Genomic DNA, 22,500 nt, shown 5'->3' on the forward strand with positions numbered 1-22,500 from the left:
GGGACTGGGATATCTGGTAATTTATCAAGAGGTTGCCTTTTCTTTATATGTCTTTTATTCATTTTCATCCTTGATTGTTGTTTTAAAAGCATCTCTCGCGTCCCTTTTCCGTATATATCTGTTTAGTTGTTATTGTCATCATTTTCTTATTTTTTCTTTTATAGTTTATTCTTTACTTCTCTGTCTTTTAATCATTGGCAACGTTACTTATTGAGACCTTATGACTTGTTGCAATCTGGTCTGACAACCAGATTTGTAGTTTGTCTTGTAATAATGATTTTGATAATCATAATGATAATAATATTAATAAGAAGTCATATTTCTGATATATATGATTTCATTGATATAATCTCTTTTAGTAGTAAGGTATCATTTTAAAAAGTATGTTCCCAAATACTATTGATCACCGTGAAGTTATTAATTTATTTAATGAATTAGAATCTGATAAACAGTAGTCGTCATGAGTGTTTGCGTAAGTATGCAATTTTTATTGCCGAGTCCCTAAATCAGATACAGTATACAGGTACTGATAAGATAAGACCTTTCATGAGGTAATATCATTATTTGGAGTAGAATTAACACAATTCCTCATTCTAAATAATTTGCAATTATTGCTCTCTCAATTTCTTCGAAGGTAAACCAGTATTGACTGAGCCTAACAAGAGCGTACACTTGACGTTTGAACTTCTTTAGGATTTTCAATTTCGGCTCCACCTTTGAAATTCGTAGATTTCCCAGACATGCCATGAAGTTGCTGAGGCTGTAGAAAGTGCTTAGGACTTCAAAAAGCTTATTTTCCTGTAACCTGTCATGAAATCCTTAGATTAGGTGAAATAATACCATGTGCAAAACGACGAGGAAGTGCAGGAGCAAACTGGAATATTGACATAATCTTGGGCAGGAGCCTGAAATGAGAAAATGAATATGAGGGAAATATTTTCTCAATATTATTGAAATAAGAAGAAAATCAGAGGTTGCATATCCATGGAAGTACAAGACAAAAATTTTATACTGAACTCGTGAAAACTAATGCCTTCACAACAAAGCGAAATAAATAGATTTTTGATAGAAATGGATAAAAATTGATAAAGATTAATGGATTTGAAATTAATAGATTTTTTCTTTATGTATTTCTCCCATTGTTTTATGTAACTTTTATCTTCGAAACATATAATATATACCATCTTGCTAATGCGTAGCTTAAACTTTGATGATGATTTTTTTGTTTTTTTTATTGAAGTTTAAAATAATAATGAACGAAGGAATTCAGAACGAATTTAAATCGCTATAAGAACACACCCTTCCAGATCACCAACCTGCCGCTCGCCCTCCGTCGAGTACAGATGCCTGGAAAGGAGGTGTTGTACTTAACACATCCTCAACCGAATCTTCGTAAATTTTTAGAATTTGGGCCTTGCATCGCACCCTGGCGTATCCCTCCCGTTGGAGGAGTCGAGGCGAGAGTGAGAAATGCATTTGAAGTGAGGACGTTGTCAAGCCATCGGAATGGAATTGGTTACTCTGCGGCTCGATCCAGCTGGCTATCACCTGGAAGACAGGCGTCCAGATTATCTTGGGCTGTTTTGGGGTTCGTTTAAGATGAGACATTAGATGGCAAAACAGTAGGGGGAATTTTTCTATATATTCTAAGACCCTTTAAATGGCTTATTTTGGAAGATGATAAATTAGATGGCAAAAAAGTAGGGGAAATTTTTCTATATATTCTAAGACCCTTGAATGGCTTACTTTGGAAGATGATAAATTAGATGGCAAAGAAGTTGGGGAATTTTTTCTATATATTCTAAGTCCCTTGAATGGCTTACTTTGGAAGATGATAAATTAGATGGCAAAGAAGTTGGGGAAATTTTTCTATATTTTCTAAGACTCTTGAATGGCTTACTTTGGAAGATGATAAATTAGATGGCAAAGAAGTTGGGGAAATTTTTCTATATTTTCTAAGACTCTTGAATGGCTTACTTTGGAAGATGATAAATTAGATGGCAAAGAAGTTGGGGAAATTTTTCTATATTTTCTAAGACTCTTGAATGGCTTACTTTGGAAGATGATAAATTAGATGGCAAAGAAGTTGGGGAAATTTTTCTATATTTTCTAAGACTCTTGAATGGCTTACTTTGGAAGATGATAAATTAGATGGCAAAGAAGTTGGGGAAATTTTTCTATATATTCTAAGACCCTTGAATGGCTTACTTTAGAAGATGATAAATTAGATGGCAAAAAAGTAGGGGAAATATTTCTATATTTCTAAGACCCTTGAATGGCTTTCTTTGGAAGATGATAAATTAGATGGCAAAACAGTAGGGGAAATTTTTCTATATATTCTAAGACCCTTGAATGGCTTACTTTGGAAGATGATAAATTAGATGGCAAAACAGTAGGGGAAATTTTTCTATATATTCTAAGACCCTTGAATGGCTTACTTTGGAAGATGATAAATTAGATGGCAAAGAAGTTGGGGAAATTTTTCTATATTTTCTAAGACCCTTGAATGGCTTACTTTGGAAGATGATAAATTAGATGGCAAAGAAGTTGGGGAAATTTTTCTATATATTCTAAGACCCTTGAATGGCTTACTTTGGAAGATGATAAATTAGATGGCAAAACAGTAGGGGAAATTTTTCTATATATTCTAAGACCCTTGAATGGCTTACTTTGGAAGATGATAAATTAGATGGCAAAACAGTAGGGGAAATTTTTCTATATATTCTAAGACCCTTGAATGGCTTACTTTGGAAGATGATAAATTAGATGGCAAAGAAGTTGGGGAAATTTTTCTATATATTCTAAGACCCTTGAATGGCTTACTTTGGAAGATGATAAATTAGATGGCAAAACAGTAGGGGAAATTTTTCTATATATTCTAAGACCCTTGAATGGCTTACTTTGGAAGATGATAAATTAGATGGCAAAACAGTAGGGGAAATTTTTCTATATATTCTAAGACCCTTGAATGGCTTACTTTGGAAGATGATAAATTAGATGGCAAAGAAGTTGGGGAAATTTTTCTATATATTCTAAGACCCTTGAATGGCTTACTTTGGAAGATGATAAATTAGATGGCAAAGAAGTTGGGGAAATTTTTCTATATATTCTAAGACCCTTGAATGGCTTACTTTGGAAGATGATAAATTAGATGGCAAAGAAGTTGGGGAAATTTTTCTATATATTCTAAGACCCTTGAATGGCTTACTTTGGAAGATGATAAATTAGATGGCAAAACAGTAGGGGAAATTTTTCTATATATTCTAAGACCCTTGAATGGCTTACTTTGGAAGATGATAAATTAGATGGCAAAGAAGTTGGGGAAATTTTTCTATATATTCTAAGACCCTTGAATGGCTTACTTTGGAAGATGATAAATTAGATGGCAAAAAGTAGGGGAAATTTTTCTATATATTCTAAGACCCTTGAATGGCTTACTTTGGAAGATGATAAATTAGATGGCAAAACAGTAGGGGAAATTTTTCTATATATTCTAAGACCCTTGAATGGCTTACTTTGGAAGATGATAAATTAGATGGCAAAGAAGTTGGGGAAATTTTTCTATATATTCTAAGACCCTTGAATGGCTTACTTTGGAAGATGATAAATTAGATGGCAAAGAAGTTGGGGAAATTTTTCTATATATTCTAAGACCCTTGAATGGCTTACTTTGGAAGATGATAAATTAGATGGCAAAGAAGTTGGGGAAATTTTTCTATATATTCTAAGACTCTTGAATGGCTTACTTTGGAAGATGATAAATTAGATGGCAAAGAAGTTGGGGAAATTTTTCTATATATTCTAAGACCCTTGAATGGCTTACTTTGGAAGATGATAAATTAGATGGCAAAGAAGTTGGGGAAATTTTTCTATATATTCTAAGACCCTTGAATGGCTTACTTTGGAAGATGATAAATTAGATGGCAAAAAGTAGGGGAAATTTTTCTATATATTCTAAGACCCTTGAATGGCTTACTTTGGAAGATGATAAATTAGATGGCAAAAAGTAGGGGAAATTTTTCTATATATTCTAAGACCCTTGAATGGCTTACTTTGGAAGATGATAAATTAGATGGCAAAGAAGTTGGGGAAATTTTTCTATATATTCTAAGACCCTTGAATGGCTTACTTTGGAAGATGATAAATTAGATGGCAAAAAGTAGGGGAAATTTTTCTATATATTCTAAGACCCTTGAATGGCTTACTTTGGAAGATGATAAATTAGATGGCAAAAAGTAGGGGAAATTTTTCTATATATTCTAAGACCCTTGAATGGCTTACTTTGGAAGATGATAAATTAGATGGCAAAAAGTAGGGGAAATTTTTCTATATATTCTAAGACCCTTGAATGGCTTACTTTGGAAGATGATAAATTAGATGGCAAAGAAGTTGGGGAAATTTTTCTATATATTCTAAGACCCTTGAATGGCTTACTTTGGAAGATGATAAATTAGATGGCAAAAAGTAGGGGAAATTTTTCTATATATTCTAAGACCCTTGAATGGCTTACTTTGGAAGATGATAAATTAGATGGCAAAACAGTAGGGGAAATTTTTCTATATATTCTAAGACCCTTGAATGGCTTACTTTGGAAGATGATAAATTAGATGGCAAAGAAGTTGGGGAAATTTTTCTATATATTCTAAGACCCTTGAATGGCTTACTTTGGAAGATGATAAATTAGATGGCAAAGAAGTTGGGGAAATTTTTCTATATATTCTAAGACCCTTGAATGGCTTACTTTGGAAGATGATAAATTAGATGGCAAAGAAGTTGGGGAAATTTTTCTATATATTCTAAGACCCTTGAATGGCTTACTTTGGAAGATGATAAATTAGATGGCAAAGAAGTTGGGGAAATTTTTCTATATATTCTAAGACCCTTGAATGGCTTACTTTGGAAGATGATAAATTAGATGGCAAAGAAGTTGGGGAAATTTTTCTATATATTCTAAGACCCTTGAATGGCTTACTTTGGAAGATGATAAATTAGATGGCAAAGAAGTTGGGGAAATTTTTCTATATATTCTAAGACCCTTGAATGGCTTACTTTGGAAGATGATAAATTAGATGGCAAAGAAGTTGGGGAAATTTTTCTATATATTCTAAGACCCTTGAATGGCTTACTTTGGAAGATGATAAATTAGATGGCAAAACAGTAGGGGAAATTTTTCTATATATTCTAAGACCCTTGAATGGCTTACTTTGGAAGATGATAAATTAGATGGCAAAGAAGTTGGGGAAATTTTTCTATATATTCTAAGACCCTTGAATGGCTTACTTTGGAAGATGATAAATTAGATGGCAAAGAAGTTGGGGAAATTTTTCTATATATTCTAAGACCCTTGAATGGCTTACTTTGGAAGATGATAAATTAGATGGCAAAGAAGTTGGGGAAATTTTTCTATATATTCTAAGACCCTTGAATGGCTTACTTTGGAAGATGATAAATTAGATGGCAAAGAAGTTGGGGAAATTTTTCTATATATTCTAAGACCCTTGAATGGCTTACTTTGGAAGATGATAAATTAGATGGCAAAGAAGTTGGGGAAATTTTTCTATATATTCTAAGACCCTTGAATGGCTTACTTTGGAAGATGATAAATTAGATGGCAAAGAAGTTGGGGAAATTTTTCTATATATTCTAAGACCCTTGAATGGCTTACTTTGGAAGATGATAAATTAGATGGCAAAGAAGTTGGGGAAATTTTTCTATATATTCTAAGACCCTTGAATGGCTTACTTTGGAAGATGATAAATTAGATGGCAAAGAAGTTGGGGAAATTTTTCTATATATTCTAAGACCCTTGAATGGCTTACTTTGGAAGATGATAAATTAGATGGCAAAGAAGTTGGGGAAATTTTTCTATATATTCTAAGACCCTTGAATGGCTTACTTTGGAAGATGATAAATTAGATGGCAAAGAAGTTGGGGAAATTTTTCTATATATTCTAAGACCCTTGAATGGCTTACTTTGGAAGATGATAAATTAGATGGCAAAGAAGTTGGGGAAATTTTTCTATATATTCTAAGACCCTTGAATGGCTTACTTTGGAAGATGATAAATTAGATGGCAAAGAAGTTGGGGAAATTTTTCTATATATTCTAAGACCCTTGAATGGCTTACTTTGGAAGATGATAAATTAGATGGCAAAGAAGTTGGGGAAATTTTTCTATATATTCTAAGACCCTTGAATGGCTTACTTTGGAAGATGATAAATTAGATGGCAAAAAGTAGGGGAAATTTTTCTATATATTCTAAGACCCTTGAATGGCTTACTTTGGAAGATGATAAATTAGATGGCAAAGAAGTTGGGGAAATTTTTCTATATATTCTAAGACCCTTGAATGGCTTACTTTGGAAGATGATAAATTAGATGGCAAAGAAGTTGGGGAAATTTTTCTATATATTCTAAGACCCTTGAATGGCTTACTTTGGAAGATGATAAATTAGATGGCAAAGAAGTTGGGGAAATTTTTCTATATATTCTAAGACCCTTGAATGGCTTACTTTGGAAGATGATAAATTAGATGGCAAAAAGTAGGGGAAATTTTTCTATATATTCTAAGACCCTTGAATGGCTTACTTTGGAAGATGATAAATTAGATGGCAAAGAAGTTGGGGAAATTTTTCTATATATTCTAAGACCCTTGAATGGCTTACTTTGGAAGATGATAAATTAGATGGCAAAGAAGTTGGGGAAATTTTTCTATATATTCTAAGACCCTTGAATGGCTTACTTTGGAAGATGATAAATTAGATGGCAAAAAGTAGGGGAAATTTTTCTATATATTCTAAGACCCTTGAATGGCTTACTTTGGAAGATGATAAATTAGATGGCAAAGAAGTTGGGGAAATTTTTCTATATATTCTAAGACCCTTGAATGGCTTACTTTGGAAGATGATAAATTAGATGGCAAAGAAGTTGGGGAAATTTTTCTATATATTCTAAGACCCTTGAATGGCTTACTTTGGAAGATGATAAATTAGATGGCAAAGAAGTTGGGGAAATTTTTCTATATATTCTAAGACCCTTGAATGGCTTACTTTGGAAGATGATAAATTAGATGGCAAAACAGTAGGGGAAATTTTTCTATATATTCTAAGACCCTTGAATGGCTTACTTTGGAAGATGATAAATTAGATGGCAAAGAAGTTGGGGAAATTTTTCTATATATTCTAAGACCCTTGAATGGCTTACTTTGGAAGATGATAAATTAGATGGCAAAAAGTTAGGGGAAATTTTTCTATATATTCTAAGACCCTTGAATGGCTTACTTTGGAAGATGATAAATTAGATGGCAAAGAAGTTGGGGAAATTTTTCTATATATTCTAAGACCCTTGAATGGCTTACTTTGGAAGATGATAAATTAGATGGCAAAAAGTAGGGGAAATTTTTCTATATATTCTAAGACCCTTGAATGGCTTACTTTGGAAGATGATAAATTAGATGGCAAAGAAGTTGGGGAAATTTTTCTATATATTCTAAGACCCTTGAATGGCTTACTTTGGAAGATGATAAATTAGATGGCAAAGAAGTTGGGGAAATTTTTCTATATATTCTAAGACCCTTGAATGGCTTACTTTGGAAGATGATAAATTAGATGGCAAAAAGTAGGGGAAATTTTTCTATATATTCTAAGACCCTTGAATGGCTTACTTTGGAAGATGATAAATTAGATGGCAAAGAAGTTGGGGAAATTTTTCTATATATTCTAAGACCCTTGAATGGCTTACTTTGGAAGATGATAAATTAGATGGCAAAAAGTAGGGGAAATTTTTCTATATATTCTAAGACCCTTGAATGGCTTACTTTGGAAGATGATAAATTAGATGGCAAAGAAGTTGGGGAAATTTTTCTATATATTCTAAGACCCTTGAATGGCTTACTTTGGAAGATGATAAATTAGATGGCAAAGAAGTTGGGGAAATTTTTCTATATATTCTAAGACCCTTGAATGGCTTACTTTGGAAGATGATAAATTAGATGGCAAAGAAGTTGGGGAAATTTTTCTATATATTCTAAGACCCTTGAATGGCTTACTTTGGAAGATGATAAATTAGATGGCAAAGAAGTTGGGGAAATTTTTCTATATATTCTAAGACCCTTGAATGGCTTACTTTGGAAGATGATAAATTAGATGGCAAAGAAGTTGGGGAAATTTTTCTATATATTCTAAGACCCTTGAATGGCTTACTTTGGAAGATGATAAATTAGATGGCAAAGAAGTTGGGGAAATTTTTCTATATATTCTAAGACCCTTGAATGGCTTACTTTGGAAGATGATAAATTAGATGGCAAAGAAGTTGGGGAAATTTTTCTATATATTCTAAGACCCTTGAATGGCTTACTTTGGAAGATGATAAATTAGATGGCAAAGAAGTTGGGGAAATTTTTCTATATATTCTAAGACCCTTGAATGGCTTACTTTGGAAGATGATAAATTAGATGGCAAAGAAGTTGGGGAAATTTTTCTATATATTCTAAGACCCTTGAATGGCTTACTTTGGAAGATGATAAATTAGATGGCAAAGAAGTTGGGGAAATTTTTCTATATATTCTAAGACCCTTGAATGGCTTACTTTGGAAGATGATAAATTAGATGGCAAAGAAGTTGGGGAAATTTTTCTATATATTCTAAGACCCTTGAATGGCTTACTTTGGAAGATGATAAATTAGATGGCAAAGAAGTTGGGGAAATTTTTCTATATATTCTAAGACCCTTGAATGGCTTACTTTGGAAGATGATAAATTAGATGGCAAAGAAGTTGGGGAAATTTTTCTATATATTCTAAGACCCTTGAATGGCTTACTTTGGAAGATGATAAATTAGATGGCAAAGAAGTTGGGGAAATTTTTCTATATATTCTAAGACCCTTGAATGGCTTACTTTGGAAGATGATAAATTAGATGGCAAAGAAGTTGGGGAAATTTTTCTATATATTCTAAGACCCTTGAATGGCTTACTTTGGAAGATGATAAATTAGATGGCAAAACAGTAGGGGAAATTTTTCTATATATTCTAAGACCCTTGAATGGCTTACTTTGGAAGATGATAAATTAGATGGCAAAGAAGTTGGGGAAATTTTTCTATATATTCTAAGACCCTTGAATGGCTTACTTTGGAAGATGATAAATTAGATGGCAAAGAAGTTGGGGAAATTTTTCTATATATTCTAAGACCCTTGAATGGCTTACTTTGGAAGATGATAAATTAGATGGCAAAACAGTAGGGGAAATTTTTCTATATATTCTAAGACCCTTGAATGGCTTACTTTGGAAGATGATAAATTAGATGGCAAAGAAGTTGGGGAAATTTTTCTATATATTCTAAGACCCTTGAATGGCTTACTTTGGAAGATGATAAATTAGATGGCAAAAAGTTGGGGAAATTTTTCTATATATTCTAAGACCCTTGAATGGCTTACTTTGGAAGATGATAAATTAGATGGCAAAGAAGTTGGGGAAATTTTTCTATATATTCTAAGACCCTTGAATGGCTTACTTTGGAAGATGATAAATTAGATGGCAAAGAAGTTGGGGAAATTTTTCTATATATTCTAAGACCCTTGAATGGCTTACTTTGGAAGATGATAAATTAGATGGCAAAGAAGTTGGGGAAATTTTTCTATATATTCTAAGACCCTTGAATGGCTTACTTTGGAAGATGATAAATTAGATGGCAAAACAGTAGGGGAAATTTTTCTATATATTCTAAGACCCTTGAATGGCTTACTTTGGAAGATGATAAATTAGATGGCAAAGAAGTTGGGGAAATTTTTCTATATATTCTAAGACCCTTGAATGGCTTACTTTGGAAGATGATAAATTAGATGGCAAAGAAGTTGGGGAAATTTTTCTATATATTCTAAGACCCTTGAATGGCTTACTTTGGAAGATGATAAATTAGATGGCAAAGAAGTTGGGGAAATTTTTCTATATATTCTAAGACCCTTGAATGGCTTACTTTGGAAGATGATAAATTAGATGGCAAAGAAGTTGGGGAAATTTTTCTATATATTCTAAGACCCTTGAATGGCTTACTTTGGAAGATGATAAATTAGATGGCAAAGAAGTTGGGGAAATTTTTCTATATATTCTAAGACCCTTGAATGGCTTACTTTGGAAGATGATAAATTAGATGGCAAAAAGTAGGGGAAATTTTTCTATATTTTCTAAGACCCTTGAATGGCTTACTTTGGAAGATGATAAATTAGATGGCAAAGAAGTTGGGGAAATTTTTCTATATATTCTAAGACCCTTGAATGGCTTACTTTGGAAGATGATAAATTAGATGGCAAAGAAGTTGGGGAAATTTTTCTATATATTCTAAGACCCTTGAATGGCTTACTTTGGAAGATGATAAATTAGATGGCAAAGAAGTTGGGGAAATTTTTCTATATATTCTAAGACCCTTGAATGGCTTACTTTGGAAGATGATAAATTAGATGGCAAAGAAGTTGGGGAAATTTTTCTATATATTCTAAGACCCTTGAATGGCTTACTTTGGAAGATGATAAATTAGATGGCAAAACAGTAGGGGAAATTTTTCTATATATTCTAAGACCCTTGAATGGCTTACTTTGGAAGATGATAAATTAGATGGCAAAACAGTAGGGGAAATTTTTCTATATATTCTAAGACCCTTGAATGGCTTACTTTGGAAGATGATAAATTAGATGGCAAAGAAGTTGGGGAAATTTTTCTATATTTTCTAAGACCCTTGAATGGCTTACTTTGGAAGATGATAAATTAGATGGCAAAGAAGTTGGGGAAATTTTTCTATATATTCTAAGACCCTTGAATGGCTTACTTTGGAAGATGATAAATTAGATGGCAAAACAGTAGGGGAAATTTTTCTATATTTTCTAAGACTCTTGAATGGCTTACTTTGGAAGATGATAAATTAGATGGCAAAGAAGTTGGGGAAATTTTTCTATATATTCTAAGACCCTTGAATGGCTTACTTTGGAAGATGATAAATTAGATGGCAAAAAGTAGGGGAAATTTTTCTATATATTCTAAGACCCTTGAATGGCTTACTTTGGAAGATGATAAATTAGATGGCAAAGAGTTGGGGAAATTTTTCTATATATTCTAAGACCCTTGAATGGCTTACTTTGGAAGATGATAAATTAGATGGCAAAGAAGTTGGGGAAATTTTTCTATATATTCTAAGACCCTTGAATGGCTTACTTTGGAAGATGATAAATTAGATGGCAAAGAAGTTGGGGAAATTTTTCTATATATTCTAAGACCCTTGAATGGCTTACTTTGGAAGATGATAAATTAGATGGCAAAACAGTAGGGGAAATTTTTCTATATATTCTAAGACCCTTGAATGGCTTACTTTGGAAGATGATAAATTAGATGGCAAAGAAGTTGGGGAAATTTTTCTATATATTCTAAGACCCTTGAATGGCTTACTTTGGAAGATGATAAATTAGATGGCAAAGAAGTTGGGGAAATTTTTCTATATATTCTAAGACCCTTGAATGGCTTACTTTGGAAGATGATAAATTAGATGGCAAAGAAGTTGGGGAAATTTTTCTATATATTCTAAGACCCTTGAATGGCTTACTTTGGAAGATGATAAATTAGATGGCAAAGAAGTTGGGGAAATTTTTCTATATATTCTAAGACCCTTGAATGGCTTACTTTGGAAGATGATAAATTAGATGGGAAAGAAGTTGGGGAAATTTTTCTATATATTCTAAGACCCTTGAATGGCTTACTTTGGAAGATGATAAATTAGATGGCAAAGGAGTTGGGGAAATTTTTCTATATATTCTAAGACTCTTGAATGGCTTACTTTGGAAGATGATAAATTAGATGGCAAAGGAGTTGGGGAAATTTTTCTATATATTCTAAGACCCTTGAATGGCTTACTTTGGAAGATGATAAATTAGATGGCAAAGAAGTTGGGGAAATTTTTCTATATATTCTAAGACCCTTGAATGGCTTACTTTGGAAGATGATAAATTAGGTGGCAAAGAAGTTGGGGAAACTTTTCTATATATTCTAAGACTCTTGAATGGCTTACTTTGGAAGATGATAAATTAGATGGCAAAACAGTAGGGGAAATTTTTCTATATATTCTAAGACCCTTGAATGGCTTACTTTGGAAGATGATAAATTAGATGGCAAAGGAGTTGGGGAAATTTTTCTATATATTCTAAGACCCTTGAATGGCTTACTTTGGAAGATGATAAATTAGATGGCAAAGAAGTTGGGGAAATTTTTCTATATATTCTAAGACCCTTGAATGGCTTACTTTGGAAGATGATAAATTAGATGGGAAAGAAGTTGGGGAAATTTTTCTATATATTCTAAGACCCTTGAATGGCTTACTTTGGAAGATGATAAATTAGATGGCAAAGAAGTTGGGGAAATTTTTCTATATATTCTAAGACCCTTGAATGGCTTACTTTGGAAGATGATAAATTAGATGGCAAAGAAGTTGGGGAAATTTTTCTATATATTCTAAGACCCTTGAATGGCTTACTTTGGAAGATGATAAATTAGATGGCAAAGAAGTTGGGGAAATTTTTCTATATATTCTAAGACCCTTGAATGGCTTACTTTGGAAGATGATAAATTAGATGGCAAAGAAGTTGGGGAAATTTTTCTATATATTCTAAGACCCTTGAATGGCTTACTTTGGAAGATGATAAATTAGATGGCAAAACAGTAGGGGAAATTTTTCTATATATTCTAAGACCCTTGAATGGCTTACTTTGGAAGATGATAAATTAGATGGCAAAACAGTAGGGGAAATTTTTCTATATATTCTAAGAACCTTGAATGGCTTACTTTGGAAGATGATAAATTAGATGGCAAAGAAGTTGGGGAAATTTTTCTATATATTCTAAGACCCTTGAATGGCTTACTTTGGAAGATGATAAATTAGATGGCAAAACAGTAGGGGAAATTTTTCTATATATTCTAAGACCCTTGAATGGCTTACTTTGGAAGATGATAAATTAGATGGCAAAGAAGTTGGGGAAATTTTTCTTTATATTCTAAGACCCTTGAATGGCTTACTTTGGAAGATGATAAATTAGATGGCAAAACAGTAGGGGAAATTTTTCTATATATTCTAAGACCCTTGAATGGCTTACTTTGGAAGATGATAAATTAGATGGCAAAGAAGTTGGGGAAATTTTTCTTTATATTCTAAGACCCTTGAATGGCTTACTTTGGAAGATGATAAATTAGATGGCAAAGAAGTTGGGGAAATTTTTCTATATTTTCTAAGACCCTTGAATGGCTTACTTTGGAAGATGATAAATTAGATGGCAAAACAGTAGGGGAAATTTTTCTATATAATCTAAGACCCTTGAATGGCTTACTTTGGAAGATGATAAATTAGATGGCAAAACAGTAGGGGAAATTTTTCTATATATTCTAAGACCCTTGAATGGCTTACTTTGGAAGATGATAAATTAGATGGCAAAGAAGTTGGGGAAATTTTTCTATATATTCTAAGACCCTTGAATGGCTTACTTTGGAAGATGATAAATTAGATGGCAAAGAAGTTGGGGAAATTTTTCTATATATTCTAAGACCCTTGAATGGCTTACTTTGGAAGATGATAAATTAGATGGCAAAGAAGTTGGGGAAATTTTTCTATATATTCTAAGACCCTTGAATGGCTTACTTTGGAAGATGATAAATTAGATGGCAAAACAGTAGGGGAAATTTTTCTATATATTCTAAGACCCTTGAATGGCTTACTTTGGAAGATGATAAATTAGATGGCAAAGAAGTTGGGGAAATTTTTCTATATATTCTAAGACCCTTGAATGGCTTACTTTGGAAGATGATAAATTAGATGGCAAAGAAGTTGGGGAAATTTTTCTATATATTCTAAGACCCTTGAATGGCTTACTTTGGAAGATGATAAATTAGATGGCAAAACAGTAGGGGAAATTTTTCTATATATTCTAAGACCCTTGAATGGCTTACTTTGGAAGATGATAAATTAGATGGCAAAGAAGTTGGGGAAATTTTTCTATATATTCTAAGACCCTTGAATGGCTTACTTTGGAAGATGATAAATTAGATGGCAAAACAGTAGGGGAAATTTTTCTATATATTCTAAGACCCTTGAATGGCTTACTTTGGAAGATGATAAATTAGATGGCAAAGAAGTTGGGGAAATTTTTCTATATATTCTAAGACCCTTGAATGGCTTACTTTGGAAGATGATAAATTAGATGGCAAAACAGTAGGGGAAATTTTTCTATATATTCTAAGACCCTTGAATGGCTTACTTTGGAAGATGATAAATTAGATGGCAAAGAAGTTGGGGAAATTTTTCTATATATTCTAAGACCCTTGAATGGCTTACTTTGGAAGATGATAAATTAGATGGCAAAGAAGTTGGGGAAATTTTTCTATATATTCTAAGACCCTTGAATGGCTTACTTTGGAAGATGATAAATTAGATGGCAAAAAAGTAGGGGAAATTTTTCTATATATTCTAAGACCCTTGAATGGCTTACTTTGGAAGATGATAAATTAGATGGCAAAGAAGTTGGGGAAATTTTTCTATATATTCTAAGACCCTTGAATGGCTTACTTTGGAAGATGATAAATTAGATGGCAAAGAAGTTGGGGAAATTTTTCTATATTTTCTAAGACCCTTGAATGGCTTACTTTGGAAGATGATAAATTAGATGGCAAAAAAGTAGGGGAAATTTTTCTATATATTCTAAGACCCTTGAATGGCTTACTTTGGAAGATGATAAATTAGATGGCAAAGAAGTTGGGGAAATTTTTCTATATATTCAAAGACCCTTGAATGGCTTACTTTGGAAGATGATAAATTAGATGGCAAAGAAGTTGGGGAAATTTTTCTATATATTCTAAGACCCTTGAATGGCTTACTTTGGAAGATGATAAATTAGATGGCAAAGAAGTTGGGGAAATTTTTCTATATATTCTAAGACCCTTGAATGGCTTACTTTGGAAGATGATAAATTAGATGGCAAAACAGTAGGGGAAATTTTTCTATATATTCTAAGACCCTTGAATGGCTTACTTTGGAAGATGATAAATTAGATGGCAAAGAAGTTGGGGAAATTTTTCTATATATTCTAAGACCCTTGAATGGCTTACTTTGGAAGATGATAAATTAGATGGCAAAACAGTAGGGGAAATTTTTCTATATATTCTAAGACCCTTGAATGGCTTACTTTGGAAGATGATAAATTAGATGGCAAAGAAGTTGGGGAAATTTTTCTATATATTCTAAGACCCTTGAATGGCTTACTTTGGAAGATGATAAATTAGATGGCAAAGAAGTTGGGGAAATTTTTCTATATATTCTAAGACCCTTGAATGGCTTACTTTGGAAGATGATAAATTAGATGGCAAAACAGTAGGGGAAATTTTTCTATATATTCTAAGACCTTTGAATGGCTTACTTTGGAAGATGATAAATTAGATGGCAAAGAAGTTGGGGAAATTTTTCTATATATTCTAAGACCCTTGAATGGCTTACTTTGGAAGATGATAAATTAGATGGCAAAGAAGTTGGGGAAATTTTTCTATATATTCTAAGACCCTTGAATGGCTTACTTTGGAAGATGATAAATTAGATGGCAAAGAAGTTGGGGAAATTTTTCTATATATTCTAAGACCCTTGAATGGCTTACTTTGGAAGATGATAAATTAGATGGCAAAACAGTAGGGGAAATTTTTCTATATAATCTAAGACCCTTGAATGGCTTACTTTGGAAGATGATAAATTAGATGGCAAAGAAGTTGGGGAAATTTTTCTATATTTTCTAAGACTCTTGAATGGCTTACTTTGGAAGATGATAAATTAGATGGCAAAGAAGTTGGGGAAATTTTTCTATATTTTCTAAGACTCTTGAATGGCTTACTTTGGAAGATGATAAATTAGATGGCAAAACAGTAGGGGAAATTTTTCTATATATTCTAAGACCCTTGAATGGCTTACTTTGGAAGATGATAAATTAGATGGCAAAACAGTAGGGGAAATTTTTCTATATAATCTAAGACCCTTGAATGGCTTACTTTGGAAGATGATAAATTAGATGGCAAAGAAGTTGGGGAAATTTTTCTATATTTTCTAAGACTCTTGAATGGCTTACTTTGGAAGATGATAAATTAGATGGCAAAGAAGTTGGGGAAATTTTTCTATATTTTCTAAGACTCTTGAATGGCTTACTTTGGAAGATGATAAATTAGATGGCAAAACAGTAGGGGAAATTTTTCTATATATTCTAAGACCCTTGAATGGCTTACTTTGGAAGATGATAAATTAGATGGCAAAACAGTAGGGGAAATTTTTCTATATAATCTAAGACCCTTGAATGGCTTACTTTGGAAGATGATAAATTAGATGGCAAAGAAGTTGGGGAAATTTTTCTATATTTTCTAAGACCCTTGAATGGCTTACTTTGGAAGATGATAAATTAGATGGCAAAACAGTAGGGGAAATTTTTCTATATATTCTAAGACCCTTGAATGGCTTACTTTGGAAGATGATAAATTAGATGGCAAAGAAGTTGGGGAAATTTTTCTATATATTCTAAGACCCTTGAATGGCTTACTTTGGAAGATGATAAATTAGATGGCAAAGAAGTTGGGGAAATTTTTCTATATATTCTAAGACCCTTGAATGGCTTACTTTGGAAGATGATAAATTAGATGGCAAAGAAGTTGGGGAAATTTTTCTATATATTCTAAGACCCTTGAATGGCTTACTTTGGAAGATGATAAATTAGATGGCAAAGAAGTTGGGGAAATTTTTCTATATATTCTAAGACCCTTGAATGGCTTACTTTGGAAGATGATAAATTAGATGGCAAAGAAGTTGGGGAAATTTTTCTATATATTCTAAGACCCTGGAATGGCTTACTTTGGAAGATGATAAATTAGATGGCAAAAAAAGTTGGGGAAAATTTTCTATATATTCTAAGACACTTGAATGGCTTACTTTGGAAGATGATAAATTAGATGGCAAAGAAGTTGGGGAAATTTTTCTATATTTTCTAAGACTCTTGAATGGCTTACTTTGGAAGATGATAAATTAGATGGCAAAGAAGTTGGGGAAATTTTTCTATATATTCTAAGACCCTTGAATGGCTTACTTTGGAAGATGATAAATTAGATGGCAAAGAAGTTGGGGAAATTTTTCTATATTTTCTAAGACACTCGAATGCGTTACCCTCTGATATCTAACTCTATCTAGTGTGTTTATAGGTATTATTATTATTATTGTTATTATTATTATTATTATTATTATTATTATTATTATTGTTGTTGTTTTTGTTGTTGCTGTTGTTGTAATTATTATTTTTTTTATTTGTTGGTTCATCAGGAATGACGATGTACTAGGCATAAAATCGACTATTTTATAATTTTATATCCTTTGTTCTTAAAGAGTGTTCTGAATTTTTTCCTTAGATTCGGCTAATTTCAATTAGCTATCACCTGCTGGGGAAAAGTTGGAAATATTTTGAGATATAAATGGGGCAGTTCATATCTTATACTTTTGAAATTTTGAGAAAAGTTACGTTTTGATTCCGTAAAGTTCATTATATCTCCTACAGGTATGATTCCATATGTAATTATTTCGCACATATGTGAATATGGTGACTATGTCTTATAAAAAGCGGATTAAAAAAAAAATTATATTATTTGTTTTCTCACCAAGGATATTAAAGACGATCAGCATCGAACATTGACAACAATTCGGTGTTTTAAATATAAAGAAATTTAAACTATGAATTTTCAATATCAAAAACATTAAAACTCCCAAGGTCAATCTTTAATATAGAAAACTTTGCGAAAGCAAAATGACATTCCAATTTAGTGACATGAGAACAAGTCTGCAAAATTGTCATTAAAGACATAAATTTATTAGATTTTATTAAACAAAGACGAAATACGATAAAACCACAACAGAATAGATTTGGATAAACTTTAGTAACGTAGTACTTACAGGTTTGTCGTTTATAGTGAAGGATAACCGAGGGGGCGGCTTGGATCTCCTGGAAATACAGGTAATGTCGACCCAGTCTCCTGGAATGTATTGTGCTCGGACACCACGTATTATTGGGCTTCCATCCGGTAGATCTAGTGGGGTGATATTTATTGGATTTAATTGGGAACGAAAAAATCTCTATCTATCTATCTATCTATCTATCTTTATATATATTTGTAAATATGTATGTATGTATGTCTATATGGATTTAATTACATAAGCGAACACTCAAATATATATATGTATGTTTATATATATATATATATATATATATATATATATATATATATCTGTTTATATATGTATATGTGTATATATGTAGGTATATATGTATACATATACCCATACATGTGTGTATATATACACAGTATATATAAATATATTCGTATATATTTATCTAAGAAACAATTAAATATATATATATATATATATATATATATATATATATATATATATATATATATATATATATATATGTATATATATATACATATGCATATGCATATCTTTGTGTGTGTGCACCTGTGATTTTATGTGTTTTTATTCATGTATAGGTATACAAAAAAATTAAACACTCGAACATACTGTATATACATGAATAAACAAACTATAAAGATACTACTAATATTTTATTCGGATAAATCGAGCAATAATTTATTCTTTGACATTCTCATCCATAAAGTAAGTTTTAAATGGAAAGTGGCATGAAGGCCAATAAATGAAAGGGAGGATAGATAAAGAAATAGATAAGTAGGGGGATACGTATAAGAAATTATTATATATATATATATATATATATATATATATATATATATTATGTATTCATTTATAAATACATACACACATATATATATATATATATATATATATATATGAACAGAATCCTGAATTCGACAGGAATATGTAGGGGGACTTGTCATAAACTTTTAGTCTCTCTTGATAGCTGAGTCGGTAGGGTCCCTGCCAGCATGGTTTCTAGCCGTACAGGTGGTAGTTCGAATCACCACCCGGCCAGAAGCTGTTACCATAAAATGAATTCCAAGTGGATATGTATTCCCAAGATAGAATTCGGTATTAAATGCAATTCGTGGGTGATATTTACATTAATTAAAATCACGTGTGCTTGTGATATATGTTCATATATATATATATATATATATACATATATATATATATATATATATATATATATATATATATATATATATATATATATATGTTCATATATATAAAGTTCCCTTTCTTTTATGAAGCTTCCAAAATGTCCTATCCATCCCCAGCCCGTTCTTACATGGTCCATACACAGGCCGAAAATTCTAGTGTAAAATCCTTGAATTCAGAGCATCCTAAAAAGACAGAAATGCTTCGAATGAATCTTTATTATTTATTGGCAGTGGCCTTTGGGCAAAACGTGTTGATGTGGGACATCCAAGTATTTTGTCAAATACGAATAGAATCAGAATTTTTTCTCGTTCATTTTATCTTTTCGAATTTCAAACCCTTTTTTAGGTAAATGATAAAAAATAAGTGATATCTTAGTTTTTTGTTTTAGATTCAGGAATGAAATAGAAGGGACATATCTTCATAGAATTAGATATTTTAGGCTTTCTTCGTCATTATTATCATTATTATAAACTGTGTCGAATTCTTATTAGACTTATTAAAACGAATTGGAAGTCCATGCATTCAAGCTAAAAAATGCATAATTCCAATTGAATATCGTAGTTAATGGATCTTGGATAAAATTTTAGAGATATGCTATTTACATTATATCTTTGATTGTAATCGTCTTCTGGTAATTTCCATTAAGCTTAGCTTTCTGTCTATTACAGTGGTAACGTGTTCGCCTAGAGTTTGCATGGCAGCAGATCGATCCGAGCCCGGAACTGTTTGTTTAAGCTGTTTATTTGGGTTACTGCTGTTGTTGGGCACCACAGGTGGGGGGGGGGGGTGTTCGATCTTGCCCGGCTGACGTTTTGATGAGTATCTATTCTGATGAAACTGGAACTGAAACCAGACACTTTTAACGTTTTCCACTTTGAACGCGGAAGTATATTGTAGTTTAATATAGTTCCTGTAAGCTATGTCGGTATAACGCTTCTGAATCTAATTTCCGGTAGGTAAACTCTAATGAAATACAAGTCACATAGATAATCTCATCCAGCACCGTTATTCTTTTCTATACAATTTACGTTCCTCTTAATATCCCTAGAACTTAATAGGAAGGTTAAAACACTAAAAACTTCATATTCCTTTGGAAACCATTACACACAACTTCGATGCACACAAGGAGAACGTCATTGAAGGCACTTAATTTACGTTCCTCTTAATATCCCTAGAGTTCCTTTAGTATTGAGCATCTCTGTAGAGAGATTAAAACACTAAAAACTTTAAATTGCTTGGCAAACCATCCCACACAACTTCGATCTTTTAGGAGGACGTCGATGGAGGCACTTAATTTACCTTCCTCTTAATATCCCTAGAACACTTTCAGTATTAAGCATCTCTGTAGAGAGATTAAAACACTAAAAACTTTAAATTGCTTGGCAAACCATCCCACACAACTTCGATCTTTTAGGAGGACGTTGATGGAGGCACTTAATTTACCTTCCTCTTAATATCCCTAGAACACTTTCAGTATTAAGCATCTCTGTAGAGAGATTAAAACACTAAAAACTTCAAATTGCCCATCCCACACAACTTCGATCTTTTAGGAGGACGTTGATGGAGGCACTTAATTTACCTTCCTCTTAATATCCCTAGAACACTTTCAGTATTAAGCATCTCTGTAGAGAGATTAAAACACTAAAAACTTCAAATTGCTTGGCAAACCATCCCACACAACTTCGATCTTTTAGGAGGACGTCGATGGAGGCACTTAATTTACCTTCCTCTTAATATCCCTAGAACACTTTCAGTATTAAGCATCTCTGTAGAGAGATTAAAACACTAAAAACTTCAAATTGCTTGGCAAACCATCCCACACAACTTCGATCTTTTAGGAGGACGTCGATGGAGGCACTTAATTTACCTTCCTCTTAATATCCCTAGAACACTTTCAGTATTAAGCATCTCTGTAGAGAGATTAAAACACTAAAAACTTCAAATTGCTTGGCAAACCATCCCACACAACTTCGATCTTTTAGGAGGACGTCGATGGAGGCACTTAATTTACCTTCCTCTTAATATCCCTAGAACACTTTCAGTATTAAGCATCTCTGTAGAGAGATTAAAACACTAAAAACTTCAAATTGCTTGGCAAACCATCCCACACAACTTCGATCTTTTAGGAGGACGTCGATGGAGGCACTTAATTTACCTTCCTCTTAATATCCCTAGAACACTTTCAGTATTAAGCATCTCTGTAGAGAGATTAAAACACTAAAAACTTCAAATTGCTTGGCAAACCATCCCACACAACTTCGATCTTTTAGGAGGACGTTGATGGAGGCACTTAATTTACCTTCCTCTTAATATCCCTAGAACACTTTCAGTATTAAGCATCTCTGTAGAGAGATTAAAACACTAAAAACTTCAAATTGCTTGGCAAACCATCCCACACAACTTCGATCTTTTAGGAGGACGTCGATGGAGGCACTCAATTTACCTTCCTCTTAATATCCCTAGAACACTTTCAGTATTAAGCATCTCTGTAGAGAGATTAAAACACTAAAAACTTCAAATTGCTTGGCAAACCATCCCACACAACTTCGATCTTTTAGGAGGACGTCGATGGAGGCACTTAATTTACCTTCCTCTTAATATCCCTAGAACACTTTCAGTATTAAGCATCTCTGTAGAGAGATTAAAACACTAAAAACTTCAAATTGCTTGGCAAACCATCCCACACAACTTCGATCTTTTAGCGTGACGTCGTTGGAGGCACTTAAAACCCATTCGGTTGAATGATACAAACCCGGTTATGGAATTGCAGAGATTGCCACAAAGACGAGCATATCATAATACTCGCAAACGACGATTCTCCTTCCGCCAACGTAATCTGGAGTCCTCAGAATCCGCTTTTGTATCGTTCATGGGATTAATAGATATTAATACTGGCACAATTGCTTCCTAGAAGTCTCTATGATCCAAGAGGTATTCACTGTGGTTGATTATATTCATATTTTAGTGTTGATTTTACTTTTTTCAAAATGATAATGAATTTGGTTATTTTGTCGTAATTTTGGACGAAAGGTAAAGAATCAAGAGGTATTTAATGTGGAATACTTCTTGATTATATTTTTTTTTGTGTGTGTGTATTTTACTTTTTTCAAAATTAGAATAAATTTGTTTATTTTTTCTTATTTTGGATGAAAGGAACAAAATAGAGAACTCACCCTTTTCCTGATGTTTGTTTAGTTGCATTTGAGTCTATTTTAGTATGTATTCATATATTTTTTTGTATATTACATAATTAGATTGATTTTATTATTACTAGATTGGATAATCTGTTTTCTTGGGAACTCATTGACTAC

The 22,500-nt window shown here is 32.4% G+C and overlaps 1 protein-coding gene across 1 annotated transcript in view; it reads right to left on the bottom strand.

Moving 5' to 3' along the window:
* Positions 1-3: 3 nt before the first annotated feature.
* The window catches only part of LOC137646873 (uncharacterized), a 169,578-nt gene continuing 147,081 nt past the window's right edge, over positions 4-22,500 (bottom strand). The window contains exons 4-6 of the mRNA XM_068379944.1: positions 17,984-18,117; positions 1,317-1,548; positions 4-905 (exon numbers count right to left, since the gene is read on the bottom strand). Coding sequence (XP_068236045.1) covers positions 820-905; positions 1,317-1,548; positions 17,984-18,117 — 452 coding nt within the window. The 3' untranslated portion in view covers positions 4-819. The remainder of the gene's footprint in view (positions 906-1,316; positions 1,549-17,983; positions 18,118-22,500) is intronic.

The sequence above is a fragment of the Palaemon carinicauda genome, chromosome 9 (assembly GCF_036898095.1).
Source record: "Palaemon carinicauda isolate YSFRI2023 chromosome 9, ASM3689809v2, whole genome shotgun sequence".
Lineage (NCBI taxonomy): Eukaryota > Metazoa > Arthropoda > Malacostraca > Decapoda > Palaemonidae > Palaemon > Palaemon carinicauda.